This window comes from Pipistrellus hanaki (genome assembly GCF_964339955.1).
Source record: "Pipistrellus hanaki genome assembly, chromosome: 3".
Taxonomy (NCBI): Eukaryota; Metazoa; Chordata; class Mammalia; order Chiroptera; family Vespertilionidae; genus Pipistrellus; species Pipistrellus hanaki.
Genome location: NC_140505.1, coordinates 170,269,658 through 170,283,274, shown reverse-complemented (window position 1 = coordinate 170,283,274; position 13,617 = coordinate 170,269,658). Strand labels below are relative to the sequence as shown.

Below are 13,617 nucleotides of genomic sequence, written 5' to 3'. Positions count from 1 at the left end.
CCCTGTGTTGGGTGTGTGCTACTATTTGTGTAGTTGAGCCTTGATTGCTGTTGGTCTCACTGGGAGGAGTTGACTTCCCTGCCAATTGGTTGTGAGGACCAGCTGTGACTACTGTGGGAGAGCTGCTGTGCAGGAGACATCACTATGAAGCAGGACTTGTTTCGGTGGGGCTTTGGTGCTCCTGAGTCTGCCTTTGGAGTGAGTCACTTGTGGATGTATAAAATTGTAATCTGCTATGGTTGGAACGTAAGTTATTTAAAAATATTGTTAATGATTCAAATTGGAAACAAAAATTTCACACAGTTCCTCTTTTAAGGAATATATAGAAATTGGAAGGTGAGCTGTTAAAAAAGCTGTTATATTTGCAACTATGTATGTGGAAAAAATCAGAATTTTCTTCATATTGTTACCATTAAAACAAAATAAGGAAGTAAATGATCTACAACTGTAGTTGTAAATGTGTGCATAAGCTTAATCATTCTTATTGACTTTCCACCCTCCCCCCCCCCAATAAATACAAGTTATTTTTATTATGTAAGATTTAAAACTGGGCTGAGTTACTGGTTCCCTTTGAGGAGATCTCTCTTTCTCTCTCTTTAAAAAAAATTTTTTTTTAATTGATTTTTTTACAGAGAGGAAGAGAGAAGGATAGAGAGTTAGAAACATCGATGAGAGAGAATCATCAAGCAGCTGCCTCTTGCACACCCCCTACTGGGGATGTGCCCGCAACCAACGTACATGCCCTTGACTGGAATCGAACCCGGGACCCTTCAGTCCACAGGCCAACGCTCTATCCACTGAGCCAAACCAGTTTTGGCTGAGGAGATCTCTTAAAGCCACAAAATAATTAGTGATTATTATTAGGCCCATATAGTTGAGTCAAATAAGTTATATAGACAATACAAAGATGTGTATTATCACAACTAAAAACAACAACAACTAGACTTCTGAGGATTTGTAACATTAAATCTATACCTGTATCTATATCCAACCTATACAGGTAAAAAATTAGAACCTTTGCATTTGTTGTGAATTTAGACAATGAGAAATGTAATAAAGCATGTTTAGTCTAAGTAGAGTCATTCATGTACCTTTGGTACGTAGGATTGAATAAGCCTTTTTGTCAGTAGCCATGCCTGAATTGTTAGACCTTGGTTATCTTTATTTTGCACATTGATCCTATTGGTTGATGTGAGGGAAATTTATGTGTTTTTTCTGATTGATTCCATTTCAGCAGTAGAGAGGGGATAGAGGGGGACAGCCTGAAGCATATGATAATTGGGTCTAGGTACAGGAAAAGTGAATTTAAGCAAAGAAGGAAAATCATCAATGAGAGAAATCTTAGAATTGGCATGATCAAGACAGACAAAATGATTAATGATATAAGATCACACAAATACTATTTGTTTATTTTTAAATTTAGACTTGTGTTTTCTCTGAGAAAAATTTCTCACCCTGTTCTCAGATGTCAGTGTGATGTGGTATGAAGATTTATAAGATATCAGGTGAAAGTCAAATTTCTAATGTCTAGTATAGTGCCAGGCACCTGGTAAATATTTGTCTAAAAATTAATAAATAATTGCTATATTCAGTGTGTGATTTTATTGTCCTATTAGAAAGCACATTTAACTGGAAACTCTGCAAGTTTCCTAGGAATGCTGTTTGGGGGTGTGGGAATGTCAGTTTAGACCAGGATGGATTTAGGTAAAAGGTCCATCTGGCTTAAAAGAAATATTTTGAAAGAAAAATATTTTTTTAATCAGTAAGTCCCAACAGGGTGCTTAAAATATTTGGTAAACCAGGTTGTAAACATAAATGCTGTTATCCAGGCTTTGTTCCAGTTATATAGCCCAGGCAGAGTAGGTTTAGCATCATTCTTAAGGGCTCTAGGATTTGTGGAATGGTAAATGAGCATTGGATTTAATTTAGAGTCAACAGCTGTCTGAGTCATCAACAAGGAAGTCAACCTGTCCTTGGAAGCTTCGAAGCTTTGAAGCCAGGCATTGACTTCTCTCTAGTTATAAGTTCTTATTGACTTTCTAAGTAAAATATTTTAAATATGACTTTGCTAAGTATTTTGTATATTTATTAAATACTATGTTTAACTTATTCTACGTTTTGGAATTTCTCATAACATTTTATTTGGAAAGAGTCTTATACAAATATCAAATGGTAAAAATGGAAGAGGACAAATGATAACTAGAGATTGTGGATATATCTTCTGCAATCCTTGGAGGAAAGAAAGGTGACCTTTGAGTGGTTTCAGATCAAGCATGGGGATGGGAGAATAGAAAAGATAATTTATTTCACACGGTGTTTTTCTGCATCAGTGATTTTAATATGGATTTTTAGTGGTTACCAACAACTAGTCAAATAATTTTCATTTTACACACTCTGGATTCTGACCTAGTGAATTGGGGTTTCAGCCCTCTTCCTCCATCTCTTTCTTGATCCAGTCCAGGTAATTGAGTAACTTGGTGTAGAAGCCATACCCATTGCCACACCCAATGCCCCAGGATACTATGCCTGTGGCGACCCAGCGGTCAGTACTATCATCCCTCACAGCAAAGACCCCTCCACTATCCCCCTGACAGGCATCACGCTTTTGCGTCGGGTCCCCAGCACAGAACATGCTTTGTGAGAACACATAATTCTTTTTTTTACCCCGAAGCCACCTCTCACATAAACTTCGATCACCTACCGGCAGCCGGACATACTTGAGCTCGGTAACCATCTTGTCCTCCGTGATCCCAAAGCCACTGACATAGCCCATTTGCTTTGCAGCATAGAAGGTCTCCTTGTCAGGGAGGCAGATGGGGAGGAGGTTGGGGCCCAGGGTGACACTATTTTCCAGTTCTAGGAGGGCGATGTCCCCCTCAAAATTCTGGGACTCATCCTTGCGGTAGTCTGGGTGGACCTTGACCCTGCGTACAGGGTGGTTTCCTAGTTTCATGATTTCTTCCACTTTTGTGTGGCCCAGAAACACGTCTATGCTGGTATTGGCTTCTGCGTTGTTTCCCTTGGGGTAGAGGGTGTGGGCAGCTGTGAGGATCCAGCGGTCACCCAACAGGGCGCCACCCCCTCGCCCATAAATGTTGGTGAATGCCTGCCAGGGGAAGCTGCCCATCTCCGCGGATTCCCCTGCAATGATGCGCTGCGACGGGAGGAGGTGGACAGGGTTGACAGGTTTCCCACACACTGGAGAGGAGAGACAGCAAAGTCAAGGACAAGTCCGTTCTAGGCCCGCCCCTCTGCCCTCCTGTGGTCAGCCCATTCCCCTTTCATCCTCTCTTATTGGCTCTGAGCCCTTTCCTCTGACTCCTCCCATTCCAAGAGCTCCATCTCTAGCCTATTGTCAGACTGTTCTGCTTGTTCTTGTTTATTTCTTCTTGTCTTTTTATTTATTTTTGTTGTTGCTGTTTTTATTTCTGATTTCCCATCTGCTCAAAAAAAATAAAAATTAAATAAAAATAAAATAAATGCTGGAATGTCAGGCCTGCATCCAGTTCTCTGTATTTCTCTCTCTTTCCCTTTCTTCCGGGACATCCTCTCTTTTTCTCTCTTACTCCTCATGTCTATTTTCAACTTCAAGGTGGGGTGTCTCTCCACTCACTTTGCCTTCATTCTTTGTGGATGCTTTTTCTGATGCTCTAGTCTACAGGGTTGCAAAGTCACCAAGGATGTCTCCAGAGGGTTTCCACTCACCTGGCAAACACCGAGGAATCTTCTCTCCTTCCTGTTCATTCTTCCAAATGCCCTGGGCTGTGCAGGTATACACGCCTGCGGGGAGAAGGGGCTATGGTCAGGTTGGGAGGAGGTGGGCAGGGAAACCAGGTTGCAGAGGCCAATGAGCACTGAGTGTGTTGGGCCGAGGCAGGGGAGAACCAGTATGGGCAAGTATCAAGGGAAAGATTCAAATATATATGAGGGTGGACTGTAAAAAGTGTGAAGAGGCTTCATACATATACTTTTGTTTTAATGTTACATGAAAGTATTGGAATACTTAACTATATGTTTGATGTGATTTAAAAAAAATATATATTTTTATTGATTTTTTACAGAGAGGAAGGGAGAGGGATAGAGAGTCAGAAACTTCAATGAGAGAGAAACATTGATCAGCTGCCTCTTGCACTGCCCCCCCCCCCCCCCACTGGGGATGCACCCGCAACCAAGGCACATGCCCTTGATCGGAATCGAACCTGGGACCCTTCAGTCCGCAGGCCGATGCTCTATTTACTGAGCCAAACTGGTCTCGGCTGATGTGATTTCTATTTGTGAAAATAGAGCCCTAACCAGTTTGGCTCAGTGGATAGAGGGTCAGCCTGTGGACTGAAAGGACCCAGGTTTGATTCCAGTCAGGGGCATGTACTTGGTTGTGGGCATATTCCAGTGGGGGGTGTACAGGAGGCAGCTGATCAATGTTTCTCTAAAAAAAATCAATAAAATACATAAAAAAAGAAAAGAAAATAGATTTGCCAGAGTCTTGATATCTTGGTATCTTGGTAGTGGGATTGCAGACAATAATGGCAGCTACATTTCTGATTGCTGACAATGTGCCATGCTTGTTGCTAAGCATTTTATCTCATTATCTCATTTAAGTGCCCCAGTGACACTTTCAGGTGTGCATTATTATCCTCCTCATTTTAAAGATGAGGAAACTGAACTTAAATTAGGTACATAAGGTCACATAACTTCTAAGTTCCAGAACCAAGATTCAAAGTAAGGGTTGCCTGACTTCGAAGTCCAACTCTTAAATTATATCGTATATAACACATATATAAGATTTTTTCCCTGCATGTTTCAAACCAGAAGTAAGGGATTTCTTCTATTTAAAGATACCATAGATGAATTTGAGAGCAATTAAGCAAAACTAACAACAGAATATCACAACATAGCAGCCTGAGGGTGTGTGGGGAGAATGCTGGGGGAGGTCCCACTGATATGACTGTAGTGGTGGTGATGGTAGTAATGGTGGTGATTATGTGGTATTGTTGGTAGTGATGATGGTGTTTTGTTGTTGGTATTAGTGGTGATGGTAGTGATGACAGTAGTGGTGTGGTGGTGGTGGTCATGATGGTTATGGTGGTGATGATAGCAGTGATGGTGAAGGTGGTTGTAGTGGTGGTGATGGTGATGGATATGACGGTGATGGTGGTGGTGGTGGCAATAGGGAGCTGACTTTTAATGAGATTCAAGTCTTTCTTTGTCACTCAGGTGTTTCCTTCTTCAGCATGACCAAGTGCCTCTTGGCACTGTACTTTAGGACCCTGAACCAGGTGTTTTGGGCAGCCACTTTACTATATATTCCACAGGGATTCAATTAGAAGAAATTTCAGAAGATGTCTTGAGAAGATAGAAGGGAAACATTGCCATTTGCATGGGTCCCTACCTTGCTCAGACTCACTGCTACCATCTCTGGTCTTCATCTTGTAATACGGTTCATTGCAGTAGTACTGGATACGGGCCTGGTAGGTGTTTACCCCCTTTGTGGTGGTATAATTGAAGGCCCCATTACGCAGTCTCCGGGGCTGCCCACAGTCCTTGACTGGGAGAGAACACACACAGGGCCACATGAGAGTTGACGATGACGGCTGGAACTTCGGTGAGAGGAATGTGAACTGTCTACCCACAGAACAGGCTGAGGACTTTAGAAAAACAAGTTTCTCTATTGGAGGGGCACTTGGGATGGATGAGACCTAAATGGACGGAAGTTCAGTCCTGAGCAGAACCCATCAATCCTATTGAGACGAGGGTTGCCTGGTTCCTGAGATGGCCATAGGCTTTAAAGAACAAACCAACGGGAGGGTGTTTTGGGAAAAGGCTTACTTCCAGACCTCTCCCCCCTTCCCTTCTCAGCCTGGGTCCCCCTGGCCGGGTGGTGGGAGACACGTCCTGAATTGTGACTTACTCTTGCACCTGGGCATGGCACGATGCCACGTGCCATCATCCTGGCAGACAGCTGTGAAGGAGAGCAGCTCCTGGTTCCCCTGTTTGAGTAGAGGTGCTATTAATAAAGGAGGCACTGCAGCTCCCACCCTGCCCTTCCCCACATGGCAGGTAGTGCAAAGACAGTTCTCAAACTCTCAGACCTCAGCACCCCTGTGGATGTGGCTCTTTCATCCTTCTCCCTAGCCAGGATGCTCAGACCAGAGTTATACATGGGAGCACTGAGTCATACGGGAGAAAGTCAGAGAAAGGGCTAATTGTCAGACCCAATAATCCTCTCTCTAGACTCTTGTCTATTTCCACTGAAGTCTATTTGAACCCCACAATTTTATTTATTTATTCACTTTATTTAACAATTCTTTCCATTATAGTTGATATTCAGTATTATTTTTATTTGCTTCAGATATATAGTATAGTTGTTAGACAATTATATAATTTACAAAGTGATCCCCCTGATAATTCAAGTACTCACCTGGCACCATACTTAGTTATTACAATACTAGAGGCCCAATGAACAAAATTTGTGCATGGGTAGGGTCCCTAGTGGCTGCCCACCAGGGCCTCCTTTCATTCCCGCTGCCCCCTCGTGGTCAGCACATGTTATAGTGAGCGATAGAACTCCCAGTTGGTTGAACTCCCAAGGGGACACTGCATATTAGGCTTTTTAAAAATATATATATTTTTATTGATTTTTTTTTAACAGAGAGGAGGAAGGGAGAGGGATAGAGATTTAGAAACATTGATGAAAGAGAAACATTGACCAGCTGCCTCCTGCACACCTCCTATGGGGGATGTGCCCGCAACCAATGTACATGCCCTTGACTGGAATCGAACTAGGACCTTTCAGTCCACAGACTGACGCTCTATCCACTGAGCCAAACCGGTTTGGCTAGGCTTTTATATATCTAGATCGTTGACCATATTCCCTATGTACTGTACGTCCATTTGAATTACTCCTGGGCCAGCTCTCTCCCTCAGCCCTGGGCTCTTACCTCCATGAGCTGGTAGCCTTGTTTGCAGGTCACGATGAAGTAATCACGGAATTGGTACTGAGGCTGCAGACTCTGGATGATGGTGAACTCGTCTAGGGTTTTGGGCTGGGGGCACTTGATGACTGTGGCGGAGACCAAAGGATGAGTTTACTTCAGAGCCACTTGCCTTCATTCTCCCTGCCTGATCCTGCCCCATTGCTGGTCAGCGAAGGAGGCCCGCAGGCAACCTTACTTGAAGTGGTGTAGTGCAGCTTCCAGCCCCGGCTGTCCCCTGACTCGTCCGTGAAGAACAGCAGATCCACAGCGTTGCTGCTGGTGTCAAGGTCAGCGGGTCTCTGCTTCCCACAGAACTCGCCGATGTTCCTCCCACTGGTGTAGATCTGGTGGGGTAGGAGGGAGGGTCATCTCTCCAATGCAGACATTTCCCCATAGGCGTGGGGTGGTGGTGGGAATCTTGCTTTATGCTTGTTTTCAGCTGGAGGGGAAAAGGGATCCCCAGGACCCACTTCCAGATGTACAGGAGCTTGCTCAGCCCATGTGTGATGTTGGACATTCCTGTCCCAATTGGCCAGAGGATCCAGCAGGCAGTAGGGATTAAAAAGAACCCAAGTGGGAATGGGAAGGAGAGGGAGGGGTTTCTCTGAGGGTGGGATAGCTGTACCTGTAGCTGGTCATAGGGGCAATGTACTTGCTGGTGGTCATCGATTTCAAAAGGCTCCAGGAACTTGAGGTGGATGGTGTAGCCCCGCTCCACCCGGATGCTGTAGTTGCAGCGCAGGTCAGGAGGGTAGGGCTGGGGGTACTCCAGGCTAGACACATAGCCTGATGGCTCTGTGTACAGCTCGCTGCTGCATTCAACTGTGAGAGCACAGCCAGGAGGGGGTCACCAGGAGACTCTCTGGCTGGCCCAGAAAACCCTTGTTAGCCTTTACCTCTCTCCCACAGCACCCAACCTCACCCTGGCAGGAATGTCCGTCCTTCTGAAGCTCATAGCCCGGACGGCAGGAACAGAAGTAGCCGCCAACATAGTTGTGACAAAGCTGTTGGCACCGGGGCTGGGGATTCTTCTCAACTGTGTTTTGCTGGGAAGCACATTCATCGAGGTCTGGAAGAGATTCCGGGAGGATTAAATTCCTGTCAGGGGACTTCTGTAGCGCTGTTGGTCTCAGAGCGTCTCTCACCAGAGGCCACAAGACCACGTTAGCTCCTGCCACCTGGACCTCTAGGCCTCTCTAATGCTTTCTGGGAACTACCCAATGGGGACAGAGCCCAGGTTGGAATACCTCTTCTGGAAAAAGCTCTCTCAAGGGTGAAATGAGGAAGGCCAGGCTTCCTGCTTCTTTGTATTCAAGAGTCCCTCTTTCCAGTTCCCATTCAAAATGACGGAGGGCTTCTAAAGGGTACCTGGGGACCACTCACCCACAGCTTGGTAGTAGGCCAGGAAGCCTTTGTAGAACATGACGGTGCCATTCTCCTCATTGGAGAAGTCTGTGTGGAAGGTCAGCAGCATCTTGTTTCCTTCGGATATAAATGCCTTTTCTCCTGGGGGGTTGCCCAGTGGAGAACCCAGTTGCCCACAGAACCTCCCGAGGGTTTTCTTATCAGCAGAAATCTGGTGGAGGAAGGACAAGGAGTAGAAAGAAGGGCTGTTGAGACATGTTCCATGTGGATAGTCAGTGATGGTCCTCCTAATCTTAGCCAAAGAGTGAATAAGTCCCACTTCTGGAATGGCCTCCAACTCATCTCCACCTGCTGGGCTCTGGCTGTCGCAAACTTCCCCAGGTGACTTTCATCTGGCACCTGAGTCTCCCATTGGCTAGCTTTTTTCATGTTCTCCTGTGCCCCTCCCCTGTTTATGTGCCCCAAGCATGTTTCAGACTTTTCTTCATTCCCACCCCTTCCAATGAAATCCTGATTGCCTCTAGCCAGCCTTTATTTTTCCTTCATTCTTAGAACCTGGACTGATCTGCTTTAATTTCTATCCTGTTATTGGACCTCACCTTATTCAAACCACTCCCATCCAGTCTTGTCTCCTGATACACATAGCTGAATGTGAGCCGCAGGGGCCCACCAGCGTTAGCATCGGCAAGCATCCCGCAGCTTTCCTTATTTCTTTCTTCACGATTCATTGACCCATCAAAAGCACATGCCCTTTCCCCAACCCAATTCCTCACTATCCTGGCCACCAAGACCCCTCCCCCAACACAGCAAACTTTCCAAGTTCTTTGCACTAGGAAGATGTAGCTTTTTCATGTTATTCTCTCACCACCTCCTGAGAATATTTATTGGATGTGAGTAGGTTCTGTTTGAATCCTGAATCTAGAATCTCATTTTTATTGGATGCAGAAAGATGGGACTGGAAGGGTACCCTTAGTTATTACAGAGGAGAGGGGACTAAGTCCATTGTCCTTGCTGAAGACTATGCTTGAGCTACAATCTCACACATTTTCTTCCCCTGTTTCTGCGCTCCTGATGAGGCAGGCAGTCAAGGTGATATTCTCCATGGAAACAGGAAAACTGAGGCACAGCAGTTTCTCAAAGACACCCATCAAGGAAACAGATGGGGAAGGTTTTCTCTGAATCCTGTAGAAGGTACATTTCTTGAGAGTGGGGACTGTCCCTTCCTTCCTCTGTGTTTCTCTCCCACAGTGCTCACTGAGGGCCTCTAAGACGGGTGGACACCATTCATGGCATCACCCGACTCCCAGAACTCCACTTGGCCATCAGCTCTTACAAGGCTGGGGCTGTGTCCATGGATGGGGAATGTAACTAGGGTGGTTAGAACACAAGTCCTCATGCTGCAGAGCCACCCAGCTCTCCCTCTGCCCTCCCCACCTCACCTCCTACCTTGACATAGTCATAGAAACAGCCTTCAGAAGGCTCCAGGTCAAACTGCCAGAAGACGAGCTTCACCCGGTAGCCCTTGGAGACAGTGATCACAGTGGTTGTTTCAAAGTTGTTGGGGTAAGGCTTGGGGTACAGAGGGGAGGTCACCTCCCCATAGAGTTCCTGAGCGATGGGCACGGAGCCTCCCACCTTGCAGAACAGGACTGACACCAGGAGGTATAAAAGCCACCTGCCAGAAAGAAGGAGGGTGTCTGGAAGGCTGTTTGGGCAGTGACTGGGGTGGGGGATGGGATAGTCATACCGCTGACCATTTTTCCTCTGCTCGTTCTAGACCTTACGGGTGTTCAAGGTGAGTGTGGGTGGAGTGGGGAGGCTGGTCTCTGCATCTGCTGCATTGATTGTTTCTCCCCAGGGCAGAGTCCAGCCTAGAGGTCAACTGCCTTCACCTCTCTCCCCATCCTCCTCCCCTTCCCTGTACCATCACTCCCCCCTCCTCCCCACCCCTCTTTCCATTTCTGGAATAGGGATGGCTTGGGACCAGCTAATTGAGGGTGAGGGTTTCCCGTCATGGATCTCGTTAAGGGTACCCAAAGGCTCAGCAAGGGCCTCTGGGTGGAACCGCCTGTGGAGTATGGAGGAGTGTGTAGCACAGAAGACACCCTACTGAGCAGAGCGGGGGGTGGGGGGGGGTTGGGGGGGGAGTGTGGGGGGGTTTCCACCTTGGCACTCCCCTTGCTATGAGCTGGGGGGAAGAGGAGGATGTGGTCATCACCTCATATGTCACTCTAAGGCCTCCTTTAGTCCTCAGGAGAAGGGATGGGGAGTGTGTGTTTGAGTGTGTGCGTGCATGTGCACATTGGAATAGATAAAGGATTTGGGGAGGAGAAGGCTGTTCTTTTTTTCTCTGAGAATATTTTGGGGGCAGGTTTGCCTCCTATGCCCAGGGCTCTCCTCTCCGGTATCTTCCTCCCTCCTCAGTTCCCGTCAGCCTTACTCACATTTCTCAAGTCCTGTTTTTGGGTCCTGGACTCTCCTGACAGCGTCTTCATCCACTTTGTGCAGAGGGAGAGAGCAGCGGTCATGCAGAGGAGGGAAGGGGGAGGGAGGGACTGATTGAGGTAGGGGGAGGAGGGACCTTTCCCGGAGGAATGTTGTGGGGAATGAACTATTTGCATAAACAAAACTGAAAAGAAAAAAAAAATCTGTTTCCAGTTTAAGTTAGTTTTGGTTTTGAATTCCCTGGTAGTGCTGCCACCTGCTGGCCCACTTGGGGCAAGAGTCGGTTTTTAGGGACAGAAAAGCCTTTGGTTGGAAACCCAAACTTTTCTTTTTCTAAGTCTGATCTGAATACTCCCTCTCTTCAGGGACCTTCCTAGGGACTGCTGCTGTGTTTACAAGATTCCCATCCAAAGTGCAGTGGCAATCACAGTTGAGAGGACTTTCTTTTCTGGACTGCCCTTTTCCATTCACCGGGGTTCGTCCTTAGTCACAGCAGCTCTGGTCCAGGAATGGCCACGGTTTTGACACCAAGGATGATGTGACAGAGGAGAATGGATTTTGGCTGCATTGGGAACCTTGCTTACTTTGCTCCTGGATGACTCCTCGATATAGAACAGGAATTGCTGCATTAGGGTCTGTTTTAAGACTCCTCCTCACCACCTCAATGAACTTGGCTTCTAGAGAAGCAAGGGCAGCTGGGGAGTGGGTGGAGACATCCTCTTTGCCTCAGCATCTTATTAAGAATTTAAGCCCTTGCAGAGACCGGTTTGGCTCAATGGATAGAGAGTCGGCTTGGGGACTGAAGGGTCCCGGGTTCGATTCCGGTCAAGGGCATGTACCTTGGTTGCGGGCATATCCCCAGTAGGGGGTGTGCAAGAGGCAGCTGATCGATGACTCTCTCTCATCGATGTTTCTAACTCTCTATCTCTCTCCCTTCCTCTCTGTACAAAATCAATAAAATATATTTAAAAAAAAAAAAGAATTTTAGCCCTTGAGCATCACAATTGCTTAGGGCTATGCAAAGGGAGTGGCTGTGGACCAAGAGTGACTTGAGAGGAACCCAGACCCCTGGGAAGGAGGAGAGCTCTTGTCCCTCCTGTCCACCAGGCATAGTGTCCTGTTTTAAAGGTTTGCTGTTTGTGGGAAGCTTTCTTCATCAACTCCCCATGGTTCAAATGCCTTATGGCAATGAATTCCATTGGGAGTCTCAGGCTGCAGAGCAGGCCCCTGAGTTCTGATAACTTTGTCACGCATCCTGCTTGTTTCCCTTGTTAGATTAATTCCTCTGTCACCACACCCACCCACCCGCTCACTCCTCATCAATGGGCCACTTACTTAATGTGCCAGGGACTTTCCTAGGCAATGGATTGTAAGGACTCACAAAGACGGAGCAGTTCTCTGTTAGGCAGCAACAAGTCATCGCTGAATACAGTGAAGCAGGCACATGGATGGTTTCTTCAGCAGGCCTATGTGTCAGAGCTGAGGAATCCATCTTATGGCAGGGCTGATCCATGGCATGACCCATGACATGATCCATGGCCTTGTAAGGTCAGGAAAGACTAAAGATAGGGAGGATAAGGACTAGATCAGGAGTCAAGAAAGAGGGGGACTCTTGTCCAGCAAATTGCACATTAGCATCCTGACAGCAGTGTGTGTGTGTGTGTGTGTGTGTGTGTGTGTGTGTGTTCATGGTGGGGGCAGGATGGCAGAGGTAACAGTGAAGGAGGAGGTGTTCTGAAAAGGTAAGTCTTTTTTTTTTTAATGTATTTTTTTTTTTTTTTTACAGAGAGGAAGTGAGAGGGATAGAGAGTTAGAAACATCGATGAGAGAGAGACATCGATCAGCTGCCTTCTGCACATCCCTTGGGGATGTGCCCGTAACCAGGTACATGCCCTTGACTGGAGTTGAATCTGGGAATTTTCAGTCCACAGGCTGACGCTCTATCCACTGAGCCAAACTGGTTTTGGCCTTAGAGTATTTTTAATGGTCTTTGTATTATATACTATTGAACTTTGGAAAATAGAAGTTAACCTTAACTGTATAGCTAACTTGATTTTCAATACTAGCAAATTTGCTCTCTTCTCCGTTTCATTCATTTTCTGGTTCTATTTGAACAAGTGTATTTTATTTGCAACGTTTACTCTAAATCACCAATATGTCCTCACTAAAAAGTAAATAGCTGGTCCGCTCAGGTGGACGATGGCCCAGGGTGTCCAGCAGCACTGGAGGGGTCTGTGAGAACATCCAGCCCAGGGCTGGGCTCAGGAGATGGGGTGTCTGCAGGAGATGGGGCCCCAGGAAAGTGTGAGCCCGGTGCCATCCTCCCCACTGAAGCAGGAATTCCCAGGGAGAGAGTATCTGTAGGGATGTGGGGTTGGGAAGGGGAAGTGGGCGATACAACAAGTCTTGAGGATGGCTGAGAAGTGTAAAGGTGGACTGGAAAGCACACGGCCTTGGCTGTCCCAGACAAGCTGTGGCACTTGGGCAAGTCACTTTACCCCTCTGAACTTCAGTTTCCTCATTTAAAATGGAAGCCAGTGGAGTGGGAAAAGCTTTGCATTGAGTCTTGAAAAAGCACTCCCACAGAAATAGTGTCCAATAGTTCATAGATGAAAAGTTGATCCATACATTTACTAACAAAGCTTAAAAGTAAGCCTGAAGCCCGAGCCTATTTGGCTCAGTGGATAGAGCGTCAGCCTGTGGACTGAAAGGTCCCGGGTACGATTCCAGGCTCAATCCCCATTAAGGGCACATGCTCAGGGTTACGGGCTTGATACCCAGTAGGAGGATGTGCAGGAGGCAGCTGATCAATGATTCTCTTTCATTGATATTT

The 13,617-nt window shown here is 46.6% G+C and overlaps 1 protein-coding gene across 1 annotated transcript; it reads right to left on the bottom strand.

The window, feature by feature from the left end:
* Window positions 1-2,316: 2,316 nt before the first annotated feature.
* C1R (complement C1r) lies at window positions 2,317-11,193 on the bottom strand. The gene is made up of 11 exons (XM_084877978.1): window positions 10,784-11,193; window positions 9,786-10,014; window positions 8,358-8,550; window positions 7,897-8,043; window positions 7,600-7,796; window positions 7,171-7,318; window positions 6,939-7,060; window positions 5,909-5,987; window positions 5,390-5,545; window positions 3,706-3,780; window positions 2,317-3,198 (listed from the first exon to the last, which is right to left on the bottom strand). Coding segments are annotated over exons 1-11 (2,124 nt in total). The 5' UTR covers window positions 10,786-11,193; the 3' UTR covers window positions 2,317-2,422.
* Between the last annotated feature and the right edge of the window lie 2,424 nt (window positions 11,194-13,617).

Excerpts from the sequence above, each read along its gene's own strand:
- C1R (XM_084877978.1), bottom strand. Across the intron at positions 7,061-7,170 it reads GCTGCACTACACCACTTCAA|TCATCAAGTGCCCCCAGCCC; the intron begins GTAAGGTTGCCT and ends TCTCCGCCACAG. Across the intron at positions 3,781-5,389 it reads TAGCAGTGAGTCTGAGCAAG|GCGTGTATACCTGCACAGCC; the intron begins GTAGGGACCCAT and ends TTCTCCCCGCAG.